Source organism: Suricata suricatta, chromosome 1, assembly GCF_006229205.1.
Source record: "Suricata suricatta isolate VVHF042 chromosome 1, meerkat_22Aug2017_6uvM2_HiC, whole genome shotgun sequence".
NCBI classification, from domain to species: domain Eukaryota; kingdom Metazoa; phylum Chordata; class Mammalia; order Carnivora; family Herpestidae; genus Suricata; species Suricata suricatta.
In genome coordinates, this window is record NC_043700.1 from 81,997,265 (window position 1) to 82,014,056 (window position 16,792).

General features: G+C 37.8%; 1 protein-coding gene and 1 long non-coding RNA gene across 13 annotated transcripts in view; one reads left to right on the top strand and one right to left on the bottom strand.

Moving 5' to 3' along the window:
• Window positions 1–16,792, top strand: part of ELF2 (E74 like ETS transcription factor 2) — a 98,549-nt gene that overhangs the window by 75,509 nt on the left and 6,248 nt on the right. For 5 of the 12 annotated variants that reach the window (XM_029940868.1, XM_029940873.1, XM_029940869.1 and 2 more), the window contains 3 exons: window positions 9,843–9,956; window positions 11,928–12,101; window positions 15,246–15,332. In XM_029940868.1, coding sequence (XP_029796728.1) covers window positions 9,843–9,956; window positions 11,928–12,101; window positions 15,246–15,332 — 375 coding nt within the window. Of the gene's footprint in view, window positions 1–497; window positions 717–9,842; window positions 9,957–11,927; window positions 12,102–15,245; window positions 15,333–16,792 lie in introns of those variants that run through there. The other 7 variants (XM_029940883.1, XM_029940887.1, XM_029940875.1 and 4 more) reach the window with 7 other exon arrangements.
• LOC115293040 lies at window positions 8,002–13,395 on the bottom strand. The gene is made up of 2 exons (XR_003909313.1): window positions 12,537–13,395; window positions 8,002–9,174 (listed from the first exon to the last, which is right to left on the bottom strand). It is a non-coding gene; the product is annotated as an uncharacterized LOC115293040 (long non-coding RNA).

The window sequence follows — 16,792 nt, forward strand, 5'->3', positions numbered from 1 at the left end:
TAGAATATTTTGTAGGTTTGCCTTTTTTGTTGTTGGCATTCCTGTTTTAAAGTGCAGCTTTTTGAAGTGGACGGGTTACAAGTTGCATAAGCGTTGAAACGGCCAAAACAAGTTAAATAGCCACCTTTATTTACAGCTGTGGGACTATGTATTAGATCTCTTCCAGGAAGAAATTTTGATTAATGGCCTTTTTCCAAAGTGGAGACAATTGCAGACTTTTCTTCCGCAGAGCGTGAAATGTGCCTCTTCCTGCCGAGGGGCCTTGTCCTAGCCGCGGCTACCGGGGCGGTTTCCAGCCTCAGGTGTCTCTCTCGCCGTGGGCCGCCGCTGCTCTCCGGGGCGGGCGTCCGGGACTTCCTGTCTGAGCGCGGGGCGGAAGGATCGCGTTGCCAGCTGAGGCGGCCGCCGCCGTCGCCGCCGCTGCCGCCGCCCCTGCCGTTAGGTGGTGGGGTTTCTCAGCCCCGCGGCGGGAGGCGGGCCAGCCTCGGCTTCCTGTCGGAGGACGCGCAAGGATCCGGGCGTCTGAGTGTGTGCGAGTGCGTGAGTGTGTGTCGGTCGCACGGCGTGTATCTCCGGACGCGGGTTCCGCCTCCTCCCCTGCCGCCGCTGCTCACGGTGTAAGTCAATGTGAAGCAGCAGCTCCAGCCCCGGGATAAACATGGCGACGTCTCTGCATGAGGGACCCACGAACCAGCTGGATCTGCTCATCCGGGCTGGTAAGGACAGGGGAACTTTTCTCCTGTGCATCGGTGCAGCAGGAGAGGGGGTGCACCGAAGGCGGGGTGACTCCCCTGTGGCGGTCAGTGCAGGGGATTCAGTGTCCACCTCAGTCACTGGGGCGGCCGGGGGAAAGGGGGGTAGTGAATGAAGTAATGGAGGCGACGAATCAGGAAGTGATCACCTTGGAGAGTAACCTGCCTCGAATCTGGCGCTGTCGCTTCAGGGTGTGTTCGGCGAGCAGCGGCGGCAGCTGCCGGGCGGAGCGCTGGCAGCGGGTGCCGGAGCACCGAGCCGCAGTTAAGTTGGGGACTCGGGGGCGGACGAGTTGTGCGCTTCACCCCAGTTGCTGAGGAACCAGGAAGTGAGTGAGGCTGTTGTCTCGGCTGCGCCTGCCACGCTGTCTGGCCGGAGAGGCCGCTACTGCCCGCGGTCGGGGGCGGCGGGTTTCTCCGGTGAACGCTCACCACCCCCGCTCCGTTCTCCTTTCAGACTTGGTCCACAAATCCGTGACTTCCGCGTGGACGATGCAGCCCCGGGCCACGTCCGGTAGACCGATACCCGCCAAAAAAATGCTCTGCCCCTCCTCTTCGTGTCCCCACCTTGTGCAGTCTCAGGAGTAACGGTTCTGGAAAGGGTCACTGAATAATGTGGAATCGCCCGGGTTGATGTTGCTCCCAGGGGCCCGCCTCCCTTTCCTCATTTAATAGGTGGTTGTGAAGAAGTAGGTTTATGCCCCTTCCCTCGTGGGTTGTTTTTTTGGGAATAAGAATGGGAAGGACACGGAATATATTTTGTACCCCTGACCTGGAGCGTTGAGACATCCGAAAAGAACGTTTATTTTTGTAAACAGTGGGTGAATGTGAAGGAGTGGGGCGGGCGAGTGGGAGTCTTGGCCCTAGGGAAGTCTCAGCACGGTATTGCCCCCTTTTCCCCTCCCCCCCAAACCTCCCACCATAGCGGAAGCGCCTCGGAGAGGACAGAACGGATAGGATTGACAGGCCTTTGGTTCCAATCTGCTCTCTAAGATGTTCCAAATAAGAACGTTGACTTCTGGGGGCGGGACTCTGGGCTCGCGCTGGACCAATGAAGATTGGGCGGGAGTGAAGCTGACAATGTACGCATGGAATTGGAGGGAAGAGGAGTGTAAACACGGAAGTGGCCGCGGGGGTGGGGGATGTGCAGCGCCACTGCTGCAGCGGAAGGGCACGGACTTAAGTTACATAGAAAAAGCAGCTTTACTTAATAGCAGACAGCGTGATGAGGGCCCTGAATCGATGTAGCAGTGCTTTAATATTATTCACTTATACTAATAACAAAGCATACATGTTCTTTTACCCCGGATTCTATTTCATATCGCCAACTATGGGAATTGGAAGATTGGAAATACCAAAGACCAATGTTGCAAAAAGATATTACCCTTTGGGAGTGTGAAATTAGTAGTTTGGTTGGTGTAACTCTGTGATTCAGTTCGGTTGGGGAAAATCACGAACATAAATGCGTATCTCTAAATTTAACGGAAGGGCTTAAAGTTAAAATAAAGTCTTTACTAGAACTGTGTATTGTATAACATATGGGTGACCAGCCTTTTATCCTATAAAATGTAATACACATTTCAAAAGTCCCAAAGAAAACACAGTTGACTGCGTAATGGTTAAAACATTTGACAGTTATTTTCTGATAAGAGCAAGAACCTAAGTATTAGTAAATAAGAGGCAGAGTACAGTGAGAACCTGGTTCCTTTTCTGTATGTTCAGCCCATTTAATAATACAATATGAATTCAGGAATGGAATTTGGGGCCTCGTGTTATTGATACTAACAATCCCTGGAATTGTGTGGGTCAGTGATATTTCTGTGAATGTTAAACATTTCAAGAAATGTTTTCAGTGATTGTGAACATACCAGGAGAACCTTAGCGTTGCCCCCACAGAATTTTGAAAAATACTGTAAAAGTGAGAGGGCTTAATTTTGCCAATAGAAAGTATTTCTTTCATAATAAGCTTTTGAAATTAGCAAAGCTGAACGTGACCTGCTGATGTTTTGGAGTGGAAACATAGACAGTCTACAATTTGAAAGCACAAGTTTTATTAACTCCTTTGATAAGAGGTTTTTAAGTTACATGTTGTTTTCTAGTCCTGCATTTCTTTACAAATCTTAACAATTGAAGTTTCCTTATGATTATAATATTCTGTAAAGAATGTTTTGCATATAATTTTCAGATTATTTCCTCAATCATTGTCATGTAATATTAAACTCTTTTACAAGCCCTGTTTTAGAAGGAAACTTGAAGCAGGTTTGCTGGTTTACCCAGTAATATTCAGTGAGTTAAAAGTTGGAGAGGAAAGGTGGCCCATAAAATGAAGAATCATAGATCTAAATTAATAAAAACGTAGATTGCTGCCAATTTCTAGTGATACTGGGAGAGTAATATTTGTGAAGTTTGTATTTGTAAAATAGAATGATACTTTTTATTCCCTTGAGGGAAGTCATCGGGTGTTAGACATAATTCTTCCTTATAAAGATTTTACAGTCTAATTGGGGAGGCAGATGTAAGTCTATATAATACATAAATGTTAATGCTATAATAGGCTGATGATGAGTGTATTATGACTGATACTAATGAAAAGTTGTAGAGGAGATAAGCTTTAAGTTGACTATTGTTAGCAAAACTGTTGTATCTAAGTTATTATAAAGCATTTAGTATTACCACTACTATATTGTTATATGTTAAGGTTCTAGAAGATCCACTTTTGCTTTTCCTGCTTTTGAGGTTTAACTATCAGCTTTAGCTATCAGCATTTATGCTGTCAGGAGTTTGAGTTAAGAATGAAATAAATAAGCTTATTTACTAAAAATCACTTTTATTTTAACATACAAAATATTTTTGTTGTAAAGACATGGCATACTTTATAAAACTTTGACATAAAATGTGAGGTATGAAAAAGAGCCTTGACCCTGAAGTTAGGAGATGAAGATCTGCATCTCACAGTCACTAACCTAATTGTGTGCTAGTGACTTCACTTCTTTAAGGCTTCATTTTCTGTAAGAGAACAAGACTGACTAGGGGATCTTTAATAACTTTTAAAGCTATAAAATTATAAGTGGTTCAGATATTTAATGGAAAGCGAAGGCTTCATTTTCTTTGGAATTTTTTACATTACACCGTGGAAGTGAATATTACATGTCTGTGTCTGTAATGTCATTACGTAATTGAGGGATTAATTTCTGCTAGCCAGTCTTTATGCCACATTGGAACTTGAAGCCAGGTCTGTATGTTGAATGAGACTATGATATAGTTTAAGCTTATTTTCATGTGTACATATATTTAGTATGTACTGTATACATACATAAACATATGTAGCTAATTATAGGAAAAACAAGTATCTATAGGAAAAATGGATGTTACCTTCTTAACAGTTATGTGAAAGCACTGGGTATGTATGGTCTAGATTTTCTGGATGATTTTCAATTTAAAATATTCTACCTTCTTGTTCTCAAGTATACTTCCCTTGACTGGTTTCTACTTGTTTTAAGAAATTGGAGAGTTTGAGATTTGAGAGGTAGGGTTACCAGAACTTTTGTTCTACTTTAATGTTAATAAGTGGGCGGGGTGGTGGTGGGAGGGGAGTTTTCTGGAAATTTAGCTTAAGTATTGTCACTGACAAAACAAATCTGTCTAGTTTGTCAAAGTTCGTTGTGAAATTTGAACTTGAAAATCATTTCCAACTTACTGTAAATTGAGATATCTGCTATTAATCTTGAAAAGGTTAATTTGAAAGCAATTTAGGATGTAAGAACTGAATGAAGCATGTGTTAAACCTGGAAAAATGGCATTCATTTTTTAAAAATTTATTGAAAATGTGTTTAAGAAATTACTCTTCAGAAGTCATTGCATTAGTACTTAAATTCATATAAAAACTGTTGAAGAGTAACATCAGTGTTTAAGTACTTGACCAGGATAATTCAACATAAAACCTTTGGAAACATATGTGGTTGGTTGAAAAGGGCAGGCAGAAGAATGTTCTTGATAATTATTTCAACTCTCTGTGTTGTCTATAGCTTACATGTTCATAGGGATGCAAAGCAGTATTTATGAAGAACTTACTAAATCCTTTGTGTAAGTGGACAGAGTGCTGTTGTACTTATGGAAAAGTGAATATCATCTACATGCTCTATTCAGAAGCTAAAAGTTAAACACTAAGAATTTGGTTGTTATTATTGTGTTTGGTAATAAATTATAGTTGCAGGTTTTAAAAACTGAAATCTCTTATCTGAGGATCTGGGGAGTAACTAGACTCAGGGAGTCTGTGAGGTCAAAACAGTTTTCATAATAGTGCTAAGACATCTGCCTTTTCACTTTCACAAGTGTTCAGAGTTTTCTAGAGGCTACATGACTTGATATTTAAAACAAGTTGAATGAAGAAGCAAATATGAATCCAACTGTTTTTCTATTTAAAAGATTTGCTAAAATGTCAAACAAAACTACTGGTTTTTTAATAGAAAAGCTACTTTCATAAAAATATTACTTATAAATATTGGGTTTATTATTTTCAATGAATTTATAAATATTGTAATGTCTTCTTAATAGGGGTGCCTGGGTGGCTCAGTCAGTTAAGCGACTGACTTGCATTCAGGTCATGATCTCACGGTCTGTGAGTTCAAGCCTGCATAGGGCTCTGTGCTGACAGCTCAGAGCCTGGAGCCTGCTTTGGATTCTGTGTCTCCCCCCTCTCTGTGTCTCTGCCCCCCCCAAACAAACATAAAAAAATTCTTTTAACAAAATAAAAAATTTCATTAAAATAGGTCTTACATAAACAAAATCTCATTGTGGTCTTCAGTAGTTTGAGTGTAAAAGTTACCTTTGACCAAAAAAGTTTGAGAATGGCTGTTACAGTTTATTTAGTCTGCACTTTTCAGTACCATAGCCACTAGCCATATATGGTGATTGAATACTTGAAATGTGATGGAGAAACTAAGAATTTTTTAAATTTTTAATTAACTTAAATACTGAAGCTGGGGGAAACTTTTGTATTGATTTTGTGTTGAAATGACAGTATACTGAATATACGGGGTTAAACTAAAGGTGTTAATTCTGCTTTTTAAAATCTGGCTGCTGGAATTTAAAAACTGTGTGCCATGTTAAATTTTCATCAAGCAGCTGTATTTTAGAAAAATAATTTTAGTTCTTTTTCTCCTTTAAACTTTTAAAGTGTAACTATATTGATTAGAAAGTTAGAGAGGAACAGATGCAGTGTCCCAAACCTTTCCCTTTCCCTCGCTTTTTATTGCATTCATGTGTATTCTTCACCCACCTGTTAACACCTTGGGGCATTAGAAGATAAGCTGTGGTAAGTCAGGTGCATAGTTGAGTGACGAGCTTGTAATACTCGTTTATGGTCTTGCTGGTAGGGACATACTGCTGTCCTTTAAGGAAATGTTTTCTGTTTTCTCCCCATTGCTCTCAAATTAAGTTGCTGTTAATTTTTATTTTTGACTTTAAGAACTTTGTTATGAACTAGATCCGTTGCCAGCATTCTCCTCTGCAAAGCTGAGAGGTATGTCTCTTGTCAGACTTAATTACCAAGTTTGGTATTTTGTAACAGCTGTTGAGTGAGTCTGGAATACTCTACCATACAAACACCAGTTGATTAGAAAGCTGGAAATGAAACAAGAAGACTCTTACCAGTAGTAAAGGAGGGCATAAATAAGCAAATTTGATGTTTGGCACAATGATGAATGTTGAAATTGTTTTGAAGTTTGATACATTTCTTTCTTCAAGAGGGATTAACCAGTACCACCCAACTACTAGTCTTAAGTAGAAAATGATACCTTTCAGATTACTTTTGTCTTCATTGTTTCCATTTTTAAAATGAGTTGCTTATTTTTTCCCCCTCCCATTAATTTCATACACAGGTCTAGAAAGATGCCAGTATTACATCAAGTTTTAAGTAAAAGATACGGAGTTGTCAGCACTTGCTTGTAGTTTGCTTGTTTGCTTATTTACTTGCTTTGATTGTACAACACTGTTAAATTCATGTTTATCCTTAAGAATTGTGCATTAATTCTAGTTTAAATTGTTTGAATTACTGAGTTCAACCAAATGAATTGAAAAGTTCTCAAAAATTACAGAAACTTGCAAAAGAGAAATACGTATTTTTTTAAATTTTATTTTATTTATTTTGAGAGTGAAAATGGGAGGGGCAGAGAGAGGGAGGGCAGGAGAGAGAGAGAGACATACAGATAGAGAAAGAGAGAGAGGGAGAGAGGGAGGGAGACAGAGGGAATGAATCCCAAGCAGGCTGCTGTCAGTACAGAGCCCTGCACAGGGTTTGGGGCCATGAATCAGGAGCTCATGACCTGAGCCTAAATCAGCAGTTGGACGCTTAACCAACTGAGCTGCCCAGGCACCCTGAGAAATATTTCTTACATTTCTTTTATCAAAAACTACTTACAGATTTATATCAACAAAAGAGAATTAAAAAGAGATAGTGTTTTCTTTTACAAAATGGTTAAGTATTCTTGGAAACTGATGGGTGTACTATTGCAAATTGATCTAAGTATGACCTCCTAGTGCCCTAGTAGGGTTATTTTAGTTAATAAGAATGACAAAAAGTAAAATTAGTAAACATCAGAAAGAAATCGGTGTTCTACTTAATAAGCTGTTAATTTACAGATAACTTTATTTTGTACCTTTCTTTAGCTTTGAAATATTTATTTCCATTTGTTTGTGATACTCCCTTGTATGTTTCTAAACTATTACTATAAGCTTCATGAGGCCAGAGATCTGTTCACACTTGTACCTCAGATTTCTAGCGCAGGGTCTTTCTGGCATATCATAAATGCTCAATAACCATTTGTTAACAGTATATAGAGTATTAGATCTTCTGATTGATAATTTGTAGAGAACATATGCATTTTTTATATTTACGTCCTAAACTAAAAATATGAATTGGTAAATTTTATTCTTAAGTTTTTTATATAATGTTTTACTCTGTAAATGTAAAATCCTTCTGGGAAATAATATGTTGAATTTGGGGGAGATGGGAGTTTGAGGTTAGAAATAGCAACATAAATGACATGAAATCATGGTTTTAAAAATGTGCCTCAAACTACATAAAAACTCAGGCCGGTTATATGTAACTGTTAGGCACATTTCATTCTGTTTATAATTGAAAACATTAAAAATTGGGTAAAATTCTGTTGCTGTATTATCAAGTACTTGAAGCTCTAATTTTAATATGGTAAGGTTTTTAGGGTGTGTCTTAATACAATTACATAAGGAATTAGTTTACCCAGGATAGTTTATTAATAGCACCTCAGACAACACCTAAATTGCAACACAAGCAGACTTTAAAGAGAATGAAATTCCTAGAATAAATTTTAAAAGCCTGAGAATTTGCTTTCCAAAGCAATATATGTGAGTGTTGGGGAAAGCACTTTGAAAAAACTACTTGAGAATGGTAATAATGTATTTTATACTTACTAAGTTTCTTAAAGTTGAGCTAGGATTGATTGAATCCTTTGCTTCAGTGAAGCTGCAGATAAGAGTAAGCAGGGTCACCTAAAGATAGATTTACTTAGAGGTTTGGCTGCCTCTCTGGAACTGAGAGCTTTGAGCAGATTTCCATAAATGGAAAGAGCAACTGGAGAGACCCAGTACCTTGGTCCAGAGTGTGGATGATGTGCAACAGGTGGTAAGACAGTCGCTGGGTTTTTTTTTTTTTTTTTAAATAAATGCTCTTCAAATGACTACTGTTTAAGAGTAAGGCTTTAGCATTTGGTGAATTTGAGATTAAGTGATTTTTTTTTCAATTCAAAGTTTCCTGGAAAGAGTTTTAAAAGATTCATCTCTTAAATGTGTAGAACGTGTGGATTTGTCATGGTTTACGCAGTTTATACAAATACTTCGTTTTAGGTTTTTTTTTAAAGGACATGATGAGAAAAATCAACCAAGTTAGAAACTTACATTTTCATGTCTTAGAACTTCTTACCAAGTGGAATATTCATTTTAAGTCAGGGTGTGATATTTATATGCCATTAGTATAAGTTTGTGCTTGAATGGCCAATATCCCTGTGAGGTCTGTGGGTTGTTTTTAACTTTAATATATAAAGGAAATACTTGCATGCCTAGTGTATTAAAAGTCTATATTGGGAATTACAGAAGATATAAAGATGCATTAAGATAGCCCTCCCCCCTCAAGAAACTTATAGGAGTGATAAGAAATTATCATTTATTAAATCCTTATCTATATGCCAGGCATTGTACATGTTTTTTATGGGTATCACATCTCACTCAATTCTCACAGCTATATGAGGTAAGTAGTACACCTGTTTTGTGAAAGAGGAAACAGAGCTGGTGCAGGGTACATGTAAGTGTTGGGCTTGAAACTCCAAATGATTGCTGTATTCACTTCTTCACTGTTTCACAAGTAATTCAGTCAGCAAAGCATACAGTGCTAAAAGAGAGTTAAAGAAGGTGGCAGAATTAGAAAAGGCTTCATGGGGAAAACAAACACAGAAACTTTAAAAACAGATTTATTTGGTTAAAAGCCAGAAAAGTTCAGTGATGTCCTAAAGAAGAGACAAGGTTATTGGGAAGAAAGTTCATAAGTATTCTGGTGTCTGCTAGAGCACTCATCTAGGAGGGTCTGTAAGAATCAAACTAATTCATTAAACGTTAGTAGAAATGTAAGTTTCCCACTGATTCTGCAAAGGAGTCCCCTGATTTCAGTAGCAGCATGTCGGGATATAGAATTGACCTATTCCTAGATTGTTAACCTGCAACTATCCTCCCCACCAACTCCGAAGTTCGTTTTGTTCTAAAGTTGATACAGGATTGAGATTTCTAGGGTCTCTCCTTGTTTTCCTTTGGATAAGATGCAGAAAATCCTCAGTAAATTCTAATCATTCTCAATAGTTGCTTTATAATCAGCATTCATTTTATTTTGCAAAGTATAGATACCAGATTGTTTTTAAAAATTATTTCTGTAAATAACTTTTATGGACTAATATATATCAATGACGTATTCACACGAGAGTGACTTTGTTTCTCGTAGAGCAGTATGTGTTAATTTAGTAATGTACTGAGTATATTTGTAATTGAGTAGAACTTATTTCCCCCCAGTGGAAGCATCAGTTCATAGCAGCAATGCACACTGTACAGATAAGACCATTGAAGCTGCTGAAGCCCTGCTTCATATGGAATCTCCTACCTGCTTAAGGGATTCAAGAAGTCCTGGTATGTGAATTGTTCTGTTTTATGTTAAACATGTCACATCACTCAATGTATCCAAAATAAAAGTTTCTTTTTTTTTTTAATTAAAAAAAAAAGTTCTTTTTATTTTGAGAGAGTGAGCGAGAAAGCAGGGAGCTGGGGAGGGGCAGAGGGAGGGAGAGAATCCCAAGCAGGCTCCATGCTGTCTGTGTGGAGCCTGATGCAGGGCTTGAACCCATGAACTGAACTGTGAGATCACAGTCTGAGCCAAAACCAAGAGTTGGTGGCTTAACTGAGTAGGCCTCCCAGGTGCCCCTAAAGTTTCTTCTTGAATACATGGGGATTGTTGTTCTCAAGATTTATTATGCATGAATTCCTGTGACAGCAGTAGTTGTTCTTTATATATCAACGTTCCCAAGACTTAAATACTTGAAATACTTGATTTTTATAATAAATGATACAGAAAATGCCCACTATAGATAGATGAATGTTCATTAAGTTTTTTACTTATACTATCTATCATGTCTTATTTTTTTAGCTCTGGGTAAATTATAAATTATTTGTAGTCCTTCAGGGAATGGCCCATGGGGTGGTGGAGTTGCCTCCCATGACTGCTTTCTGTCTGTCCTTAGTGAGAAATAGGCAGTAGCTCCAGGGAACCATCCCAGGTGGAAAAAGGTGATATGGCTTCCATCATTTCCCCATGCTCCCACAGGGGAGCAAGTTTTTCTTTTGGTCCCTTTTTTTCTTTAAGACTGCCTTTGAGAGTCATTTTATCTTATAATTAAAAAAAATTCTTTTAATGTTTATTTTTGAGAGAGAGAGAGAGAAAGCATGAGCAGGAGAGGGGCAGTGAGAGAGGGAGACACAGAATCTAAAGCAGGCTCCAGGCTCTGTGCTGTCAGCACAGAACCTGACGCGGGGCTCAAACCCACGAATGACCTGAGCCAAAGTTGGAAGCTTAATCATTTGAGCCACCTAGGTGCCCCATTGTCTTTTAATTTTAATGTCCAAGTGTTAATTTGACTTAATACAATAATATGGGTCTTTCTTATTATAGGGATTTATAATAAATCCTAAGAGCAAACTGTGCTTTTTAATAACTGGAATCTCATGTATAATTAAGGAATGTGAGAGAAAACTTAGGGCATATTGGTCAGTGTATTAATCCTCAGTAGTAGGTGTTAACTGTCTCCTAATTGAAATAGAAATGTCATATTCCAATTATTCATGCATGTGGGACAGAAGCCAGAGCAACATTATTATATGTAATAGAACACCAAATGGCAGTCTGTATGTACTGATTTAATGACTCAAAACCTCAGGACTGTTACATTAAATAAAATTTTAAATATTGAAAGATATTAATTGGGCTGTAATGAGGTTTTCCTTTTCTTCATATTTTGAAATGATCTTTCACTGAAGACACATTTATTAAATGTTTTTTTAAATGTTTTTTTTAATGTTTTATTTTTGAGAGGGAAGAGAGTGCAAGCAGGGGAGGGGTAGAGAGAGGGAGACAGAGAATCTGAAGCAGGCTCTTCACTGTAAGCACAGAGCATGATATGGGGCTTGCTCTCAAGAACCATGAGATCATGACCTGAACCAAAAGCAAAGGTACTGGGAAGGAAAGTAATTATTAAAGAACTCACTCTTATATTATACTATTATTTTATTTTCAAATGTTTTCCCAATTGTCAAAATAATTCAGTCTTCTCCAGTAAGCTTGAAAGCACGTAAAAATGTGAAGAAGGAGGGTGACCTCTCATGATCTCCATCTTACCTAGAGGATTAACATTTCCTTTGGCCTGATTTTCTTTGCATTTATTTCCTTACATACTTTAGATCATATTGCATATTCATCACATTAATTTCAGGCATATCTCCTGCTTTGAGGAATTGTTAATAAACCTCACCTCTATCAAATTTGAATTGTCCGCATTAAGAAGTGTTAATGGGGATGGGAAATTTTAATTTTTCAACTTTTTTTTATAGTGGAAGTGTTTGTCCCTCCTTGTGTATCAACTCCAGAATTTATCCATGCTGCTATGAGGCCAGATGTCATTACAGAGACTGTAGTGGAGGTGTCAACTGAAGAATCTGAACCAATGGATACCTCTCCTATTCCTACATCACCAGATAGCCATGAACCAATGAAAAAGAAAAAAGGTAGAGTGTATTTATAAATTTCCAGGAAAGTGGGTGAAATTTTTTCTGGTATTTTTTTCCCCCCACATCAAGGGACATAGGAAATATACACTGTAGACTTGAGATTGATGTTATCTCTGACTAGGTATTCTTAAAAACTCAACAAATGAGATTGAAATAGTGTTTTAACATATTCATACTGTTTAAAAGGAGTTATAACAAGTGTTGGACAAATAGAAGGAAAATCAGAGATTCACTGCCTATTTGCTTTCTGTTTTAAAAAAACATTTTATTTTTTGTTTTCTCTATTTTTAATAGTCTTATATTCCCCTCTTTTGTGGGCATTAAAATAAAAAGCCCAATGCTATTTACTTTCTGTCTTAAAACACCAAGATTGCCAGTAAGTATTCTCAAGTCAGATAAACTCACCAGTGGGTAAAGAGAATTTGCACTTACTGTTTGACTCCTGCTGAAACTTCTGTTGGCGTGATCTCAGTGGGTGAGGCACAAAGCCCAGCACACCTTCAGCATCCCTAAGAGATGTAGCAACTGGGTCCTTTTCCTCTTGGGCCCAAAGGTAAAACATGAAAGAAATGAAAATTCTGTGTAAATGGCTACTCCTCTAATTCCATTTTCTACTGTATCTCTTCACATTTTAGCATAGGAAAAAAACAAAGGCAAAAGTAAGAAAAATTTGTGTTAGAAGTAATGGTGGTAGTTTTTTTTTTTTTTTAATGTATTAGAGGCATTTCAGATTGCTGTGATGTTTACGGGTCTGTGCTCATTCCTCTGAGGCACACAGTGAAGAATCAGGTTGAGTACCTTCCCTCATGTAATACATACAGATTAGCTATCTCTTGCCAGAGATATGAATGAGAGAATTCAGAAAGAATTACTTCCTGCTGTAAATGTTTAAAAACAAAAGACATACATATAAATAGCTCTGTTTGCCCACTTCCCATTGTAGCCTTGGCTGGCTGTATTCAAATGGGAACTATTACAATATACTTAAGAAAGTTTTAGATTTAAAAGAAGATGGAAGAGACCATGAAAAGGTGGGAATCATTTAGGGAACCAAAATGTAGTATGATATAAAACCAGGAAATAATTTGCCAATTTAACACCAATTTTATATATTTGAAAATAGATGGTCTTAATGAATGACCATTTAAAAATTATTTATAATGTATATGTAAATATATATACATTATATTTTGTGCTTCAGTTCATTTGGGACATACTGAATTAGGTGGATTTTTTTTTTTATTTACTTTTGAGACCCTGAGAGAGAGACAGTGTGAGTAGGGGGAGGGGCAGAGAGAGAGGGAGAAAGAGAATCCCAAGCAGGTGCTGCTCTGCCAGCACAGAGCTGGACATACAGGGCTCAGTCTCACAAACCATAAGATCACGACCAGTGCCAAAATCAACTCAGAAGCTTAACCAACTGAGCCAGCCAGATGCCCCAAGTAGGTTATTTTTTAATATCAGGTCCTTCTAATATACTAATGTGTGTTGTGAATCTCCAAGAGAAGATACAGTGTTCTAAAAATTAATTTGACTGGAGAACCTTGTTTCTTCCTGATGAATAAACTGTTTCTTAAGGAGTATGATTTCAGAAATACTGCTTTATATGAAAACAAATTAAGCCTTTTGGGGCTTTTAAAAATTATTTAATTTTAAGCTCCACACACAGCATGGAGCCCATGGAGCTTGAACTCATGACCCTGAGATCAAGACCTGAGCTGAGGTCAAGAGTCGGATGCTTAGCTGACTCAGCCACCCAGGCCACATTCCTGGGCTAACTAACATTTTGATTACAGAAGCTATTGGGTTTTTTGGGGGTCTTTTGTTTTGCTTGAGACTTATTACTGATTGATTTGTACATACAAATATTATTTAAATTGAGAAATCTCTGCCCTAACAAGGAGACCAGTGAATTTTCCATTTTAATTTTTGTCAGAACATACTTCTTATTGATTAGTTTTACCATAATGAATTCTGGAATATAAAACTTAAGTATTTTGAAATAAAACACTTTAAGTCTCTATTAGCTCTAAATAATCCTTGCTAATGAAGAACAGAGTAACATCAGAAATCCCAGATATAGGACAGGCACCAAATTAGTAATAATATAATCTGCAAATGTAATATGCTTGGCTATTCTCAGCCTTTTTAGAGGCTTCCCCCTCATTTACCAGGTTGCTTCTGTCAGTGCTAAGGACTGGAAACCGTGCATTTTAGCCTTACATGTTCTTTTGTATAAAGTGCCGCTCTTGCTTTTCTTTCTGTTCACTGTGGATGCTGGTGTGTCTGAGAGTGCCTTATGGCAGAAGTGAGGAGAAGCAGAAGGAAGGGCACGCTCATTAGACATACTAAATAATTGTTTGGAAGGTTTTTTTTTTATCCATATAATGTACCTACACATTGAGATGGAGAAATTTGAACGCTTATGCTTAAATTCTGGTGAACTGATTGGCTCAGAGCAATGGAGTGTTTAAAATAAGACACTTTACTTTTCCTCATTTGAGCTCAAAGGGCTTCGCAGATTATCACATCATCTGCAATAGGTAGGCAAAGCTTTTTCTAACAGTCCTATAGAACAGAAAATAAAGAAGTTGTTTTTTTAAATAATTTTTTTAATGTTTTATTTATTTTTGATACAAAGAGAGACAGAGCATGAGAGGGGGAGGGGCAGAGAGAGAAGGAGACACAGAATCTGAGGCAGGCTCCAGGCTCTTAGCTAGCTGTCTGCACAGAGCCTGACGCAGGGCTTGAACCCACAAACGTGAGATCTGACCTGAGCCGAAGCCGGCCGCTCAACCGACTGAGCCACCCAGGCGCCCCAAAATAAAGAAGTTTATACTAGAATTTGTTTCCATTCCTGCCTTATTGGAAGAGGTTAGCAAATTGAGGCTCTGACCATATAAATAATAGGTTGGTAGTACCTGATTTGCCATATGCACTGAAATCACTGCCAACTAACTGCTATAATCTGAAATTGCAGAAGGGCTTTTAATGCTCATTTTAAATGCAACTTTTTATATAAATTGAGTATAGTAATCCACAAATTAGTGTCAATTTCATGAATAATGTGTTCAAAGAGTCTGCTAATTATGTTTCTGTTTTTCCTGTTTTCAATGTATGGTTTCAATCTTATTTTTTCAGTTGGCCGTAAACCAAAGACCCAGCAATCACCAATTTCCAATGGGTCTCCTGAGTTAGGTATAAAGAAGAAACCTAGAGAAGGCAAAGGTAATTTGGGGAGGGCTGTTTTGGACCTGAAATGATTTTTTTGTTTTCAGTCAGTTGACATTTTTGCATTTGTAAGAAAATTATTTCTAGTACATGGACACGTATAAGTACAATGTTTCGTAGAAGTTCTTCATCAGGGATGTATGAACATCACCTGAGGTGCTTTCTTAATTTGTGCCCAGTCCCTACCCACTGAGATTCTGTAGCCATAGATATCCCATGGGGAAGAACAAAAAGCAGTAGGCATTTATGTTTGGAAAGGGTTGTCTTAAGTGCAGGCTTTTTTATTCATTTATTTATTTTGTGAAAGAGCAAGAGTGAGCAGGGGGAGGAGCAGAGGAGGAGGGAGACAGAATCCCAAATAGACTCTGCATCTTTAGCATGGAGCCCAGCGCAGGACTCAAACTCACGAACCATAAGATCATGACCTGAGCTGAAATCAAGAGTCGGACGCTTAGCGGACTGAGCCACCTAGGCTTCTCCCCTTGAGTGCAGTCTAATGCACACCCTTCTTAAGGGCCGTTGTTCCTGGTGGGGAGGTATGTGTAACAGCAGTCATCCTCACATCTTCACATTGAAGGACTTTATAATGAAAACTTACTTGTGATACATAATTTTTAACTGATAGAAGTAATGCAAGAATTCTCAAGGCAAACTGGATTTAATTTCCTAGTCAACTAATTCAGTCCTGTCAGGAGTCAGAACAAACACCTAACCATATTTTTGCTTTAGAATTAGCATACATATTTTCATTAAAAACAAAATTTAACAGAATTCTCTCAATATGTTAAGTAAGTTGATTTCAGGTAATATTTTACTCATGGTTTTAGGTGTGTTCTGATTATTTGATAACCAATATTTCTCATTTTCATGAATGTTTTCTGGCCAGTGCTTAATAGCTGGATATATTTTGGTTTAATACATTCAAGTTTATTCCATCTTCAACAGGTAGTATTACATTTAATTTCAAATAATTAAAGCAAAAATTCTCTAGTTAAAAAAAAAAAAAATCTCTAGTAAGTCTACCAGGAAATAAAGACAAAAAATCCATTACAAATCAAGTTACACTGAACTGTTATTTAGTCAGGAACTGATAATAATTCAATTTAGGACAGATTTACAATACTTATTAACTTATCTGTCTTTGGTCATTTTACATTTCTGACATCTTAGGTTTTATCTTTTAATTTATGTTGTATATATTTATTGCTGTTTTAAAAATAATTCCCATCATCAGCAGTCTCCTGTAACCAAAGACCTTATGCTTAACACTGGAGAGAAACTTCGTGATGACCTGTTTTTGCCAGTCAAAATCATTTTTTGTTAAAATTTTGGTCTTGTATTATTAAACTTGAGAGGCAGCATGGTAAATGTGAAGATGAAAGATTAAAAATGAGTCGGGGGCACCTGGCTGGCTCAGTCGGTAGAGCATGTGACACTTGATCATGGGATTTTAAGTT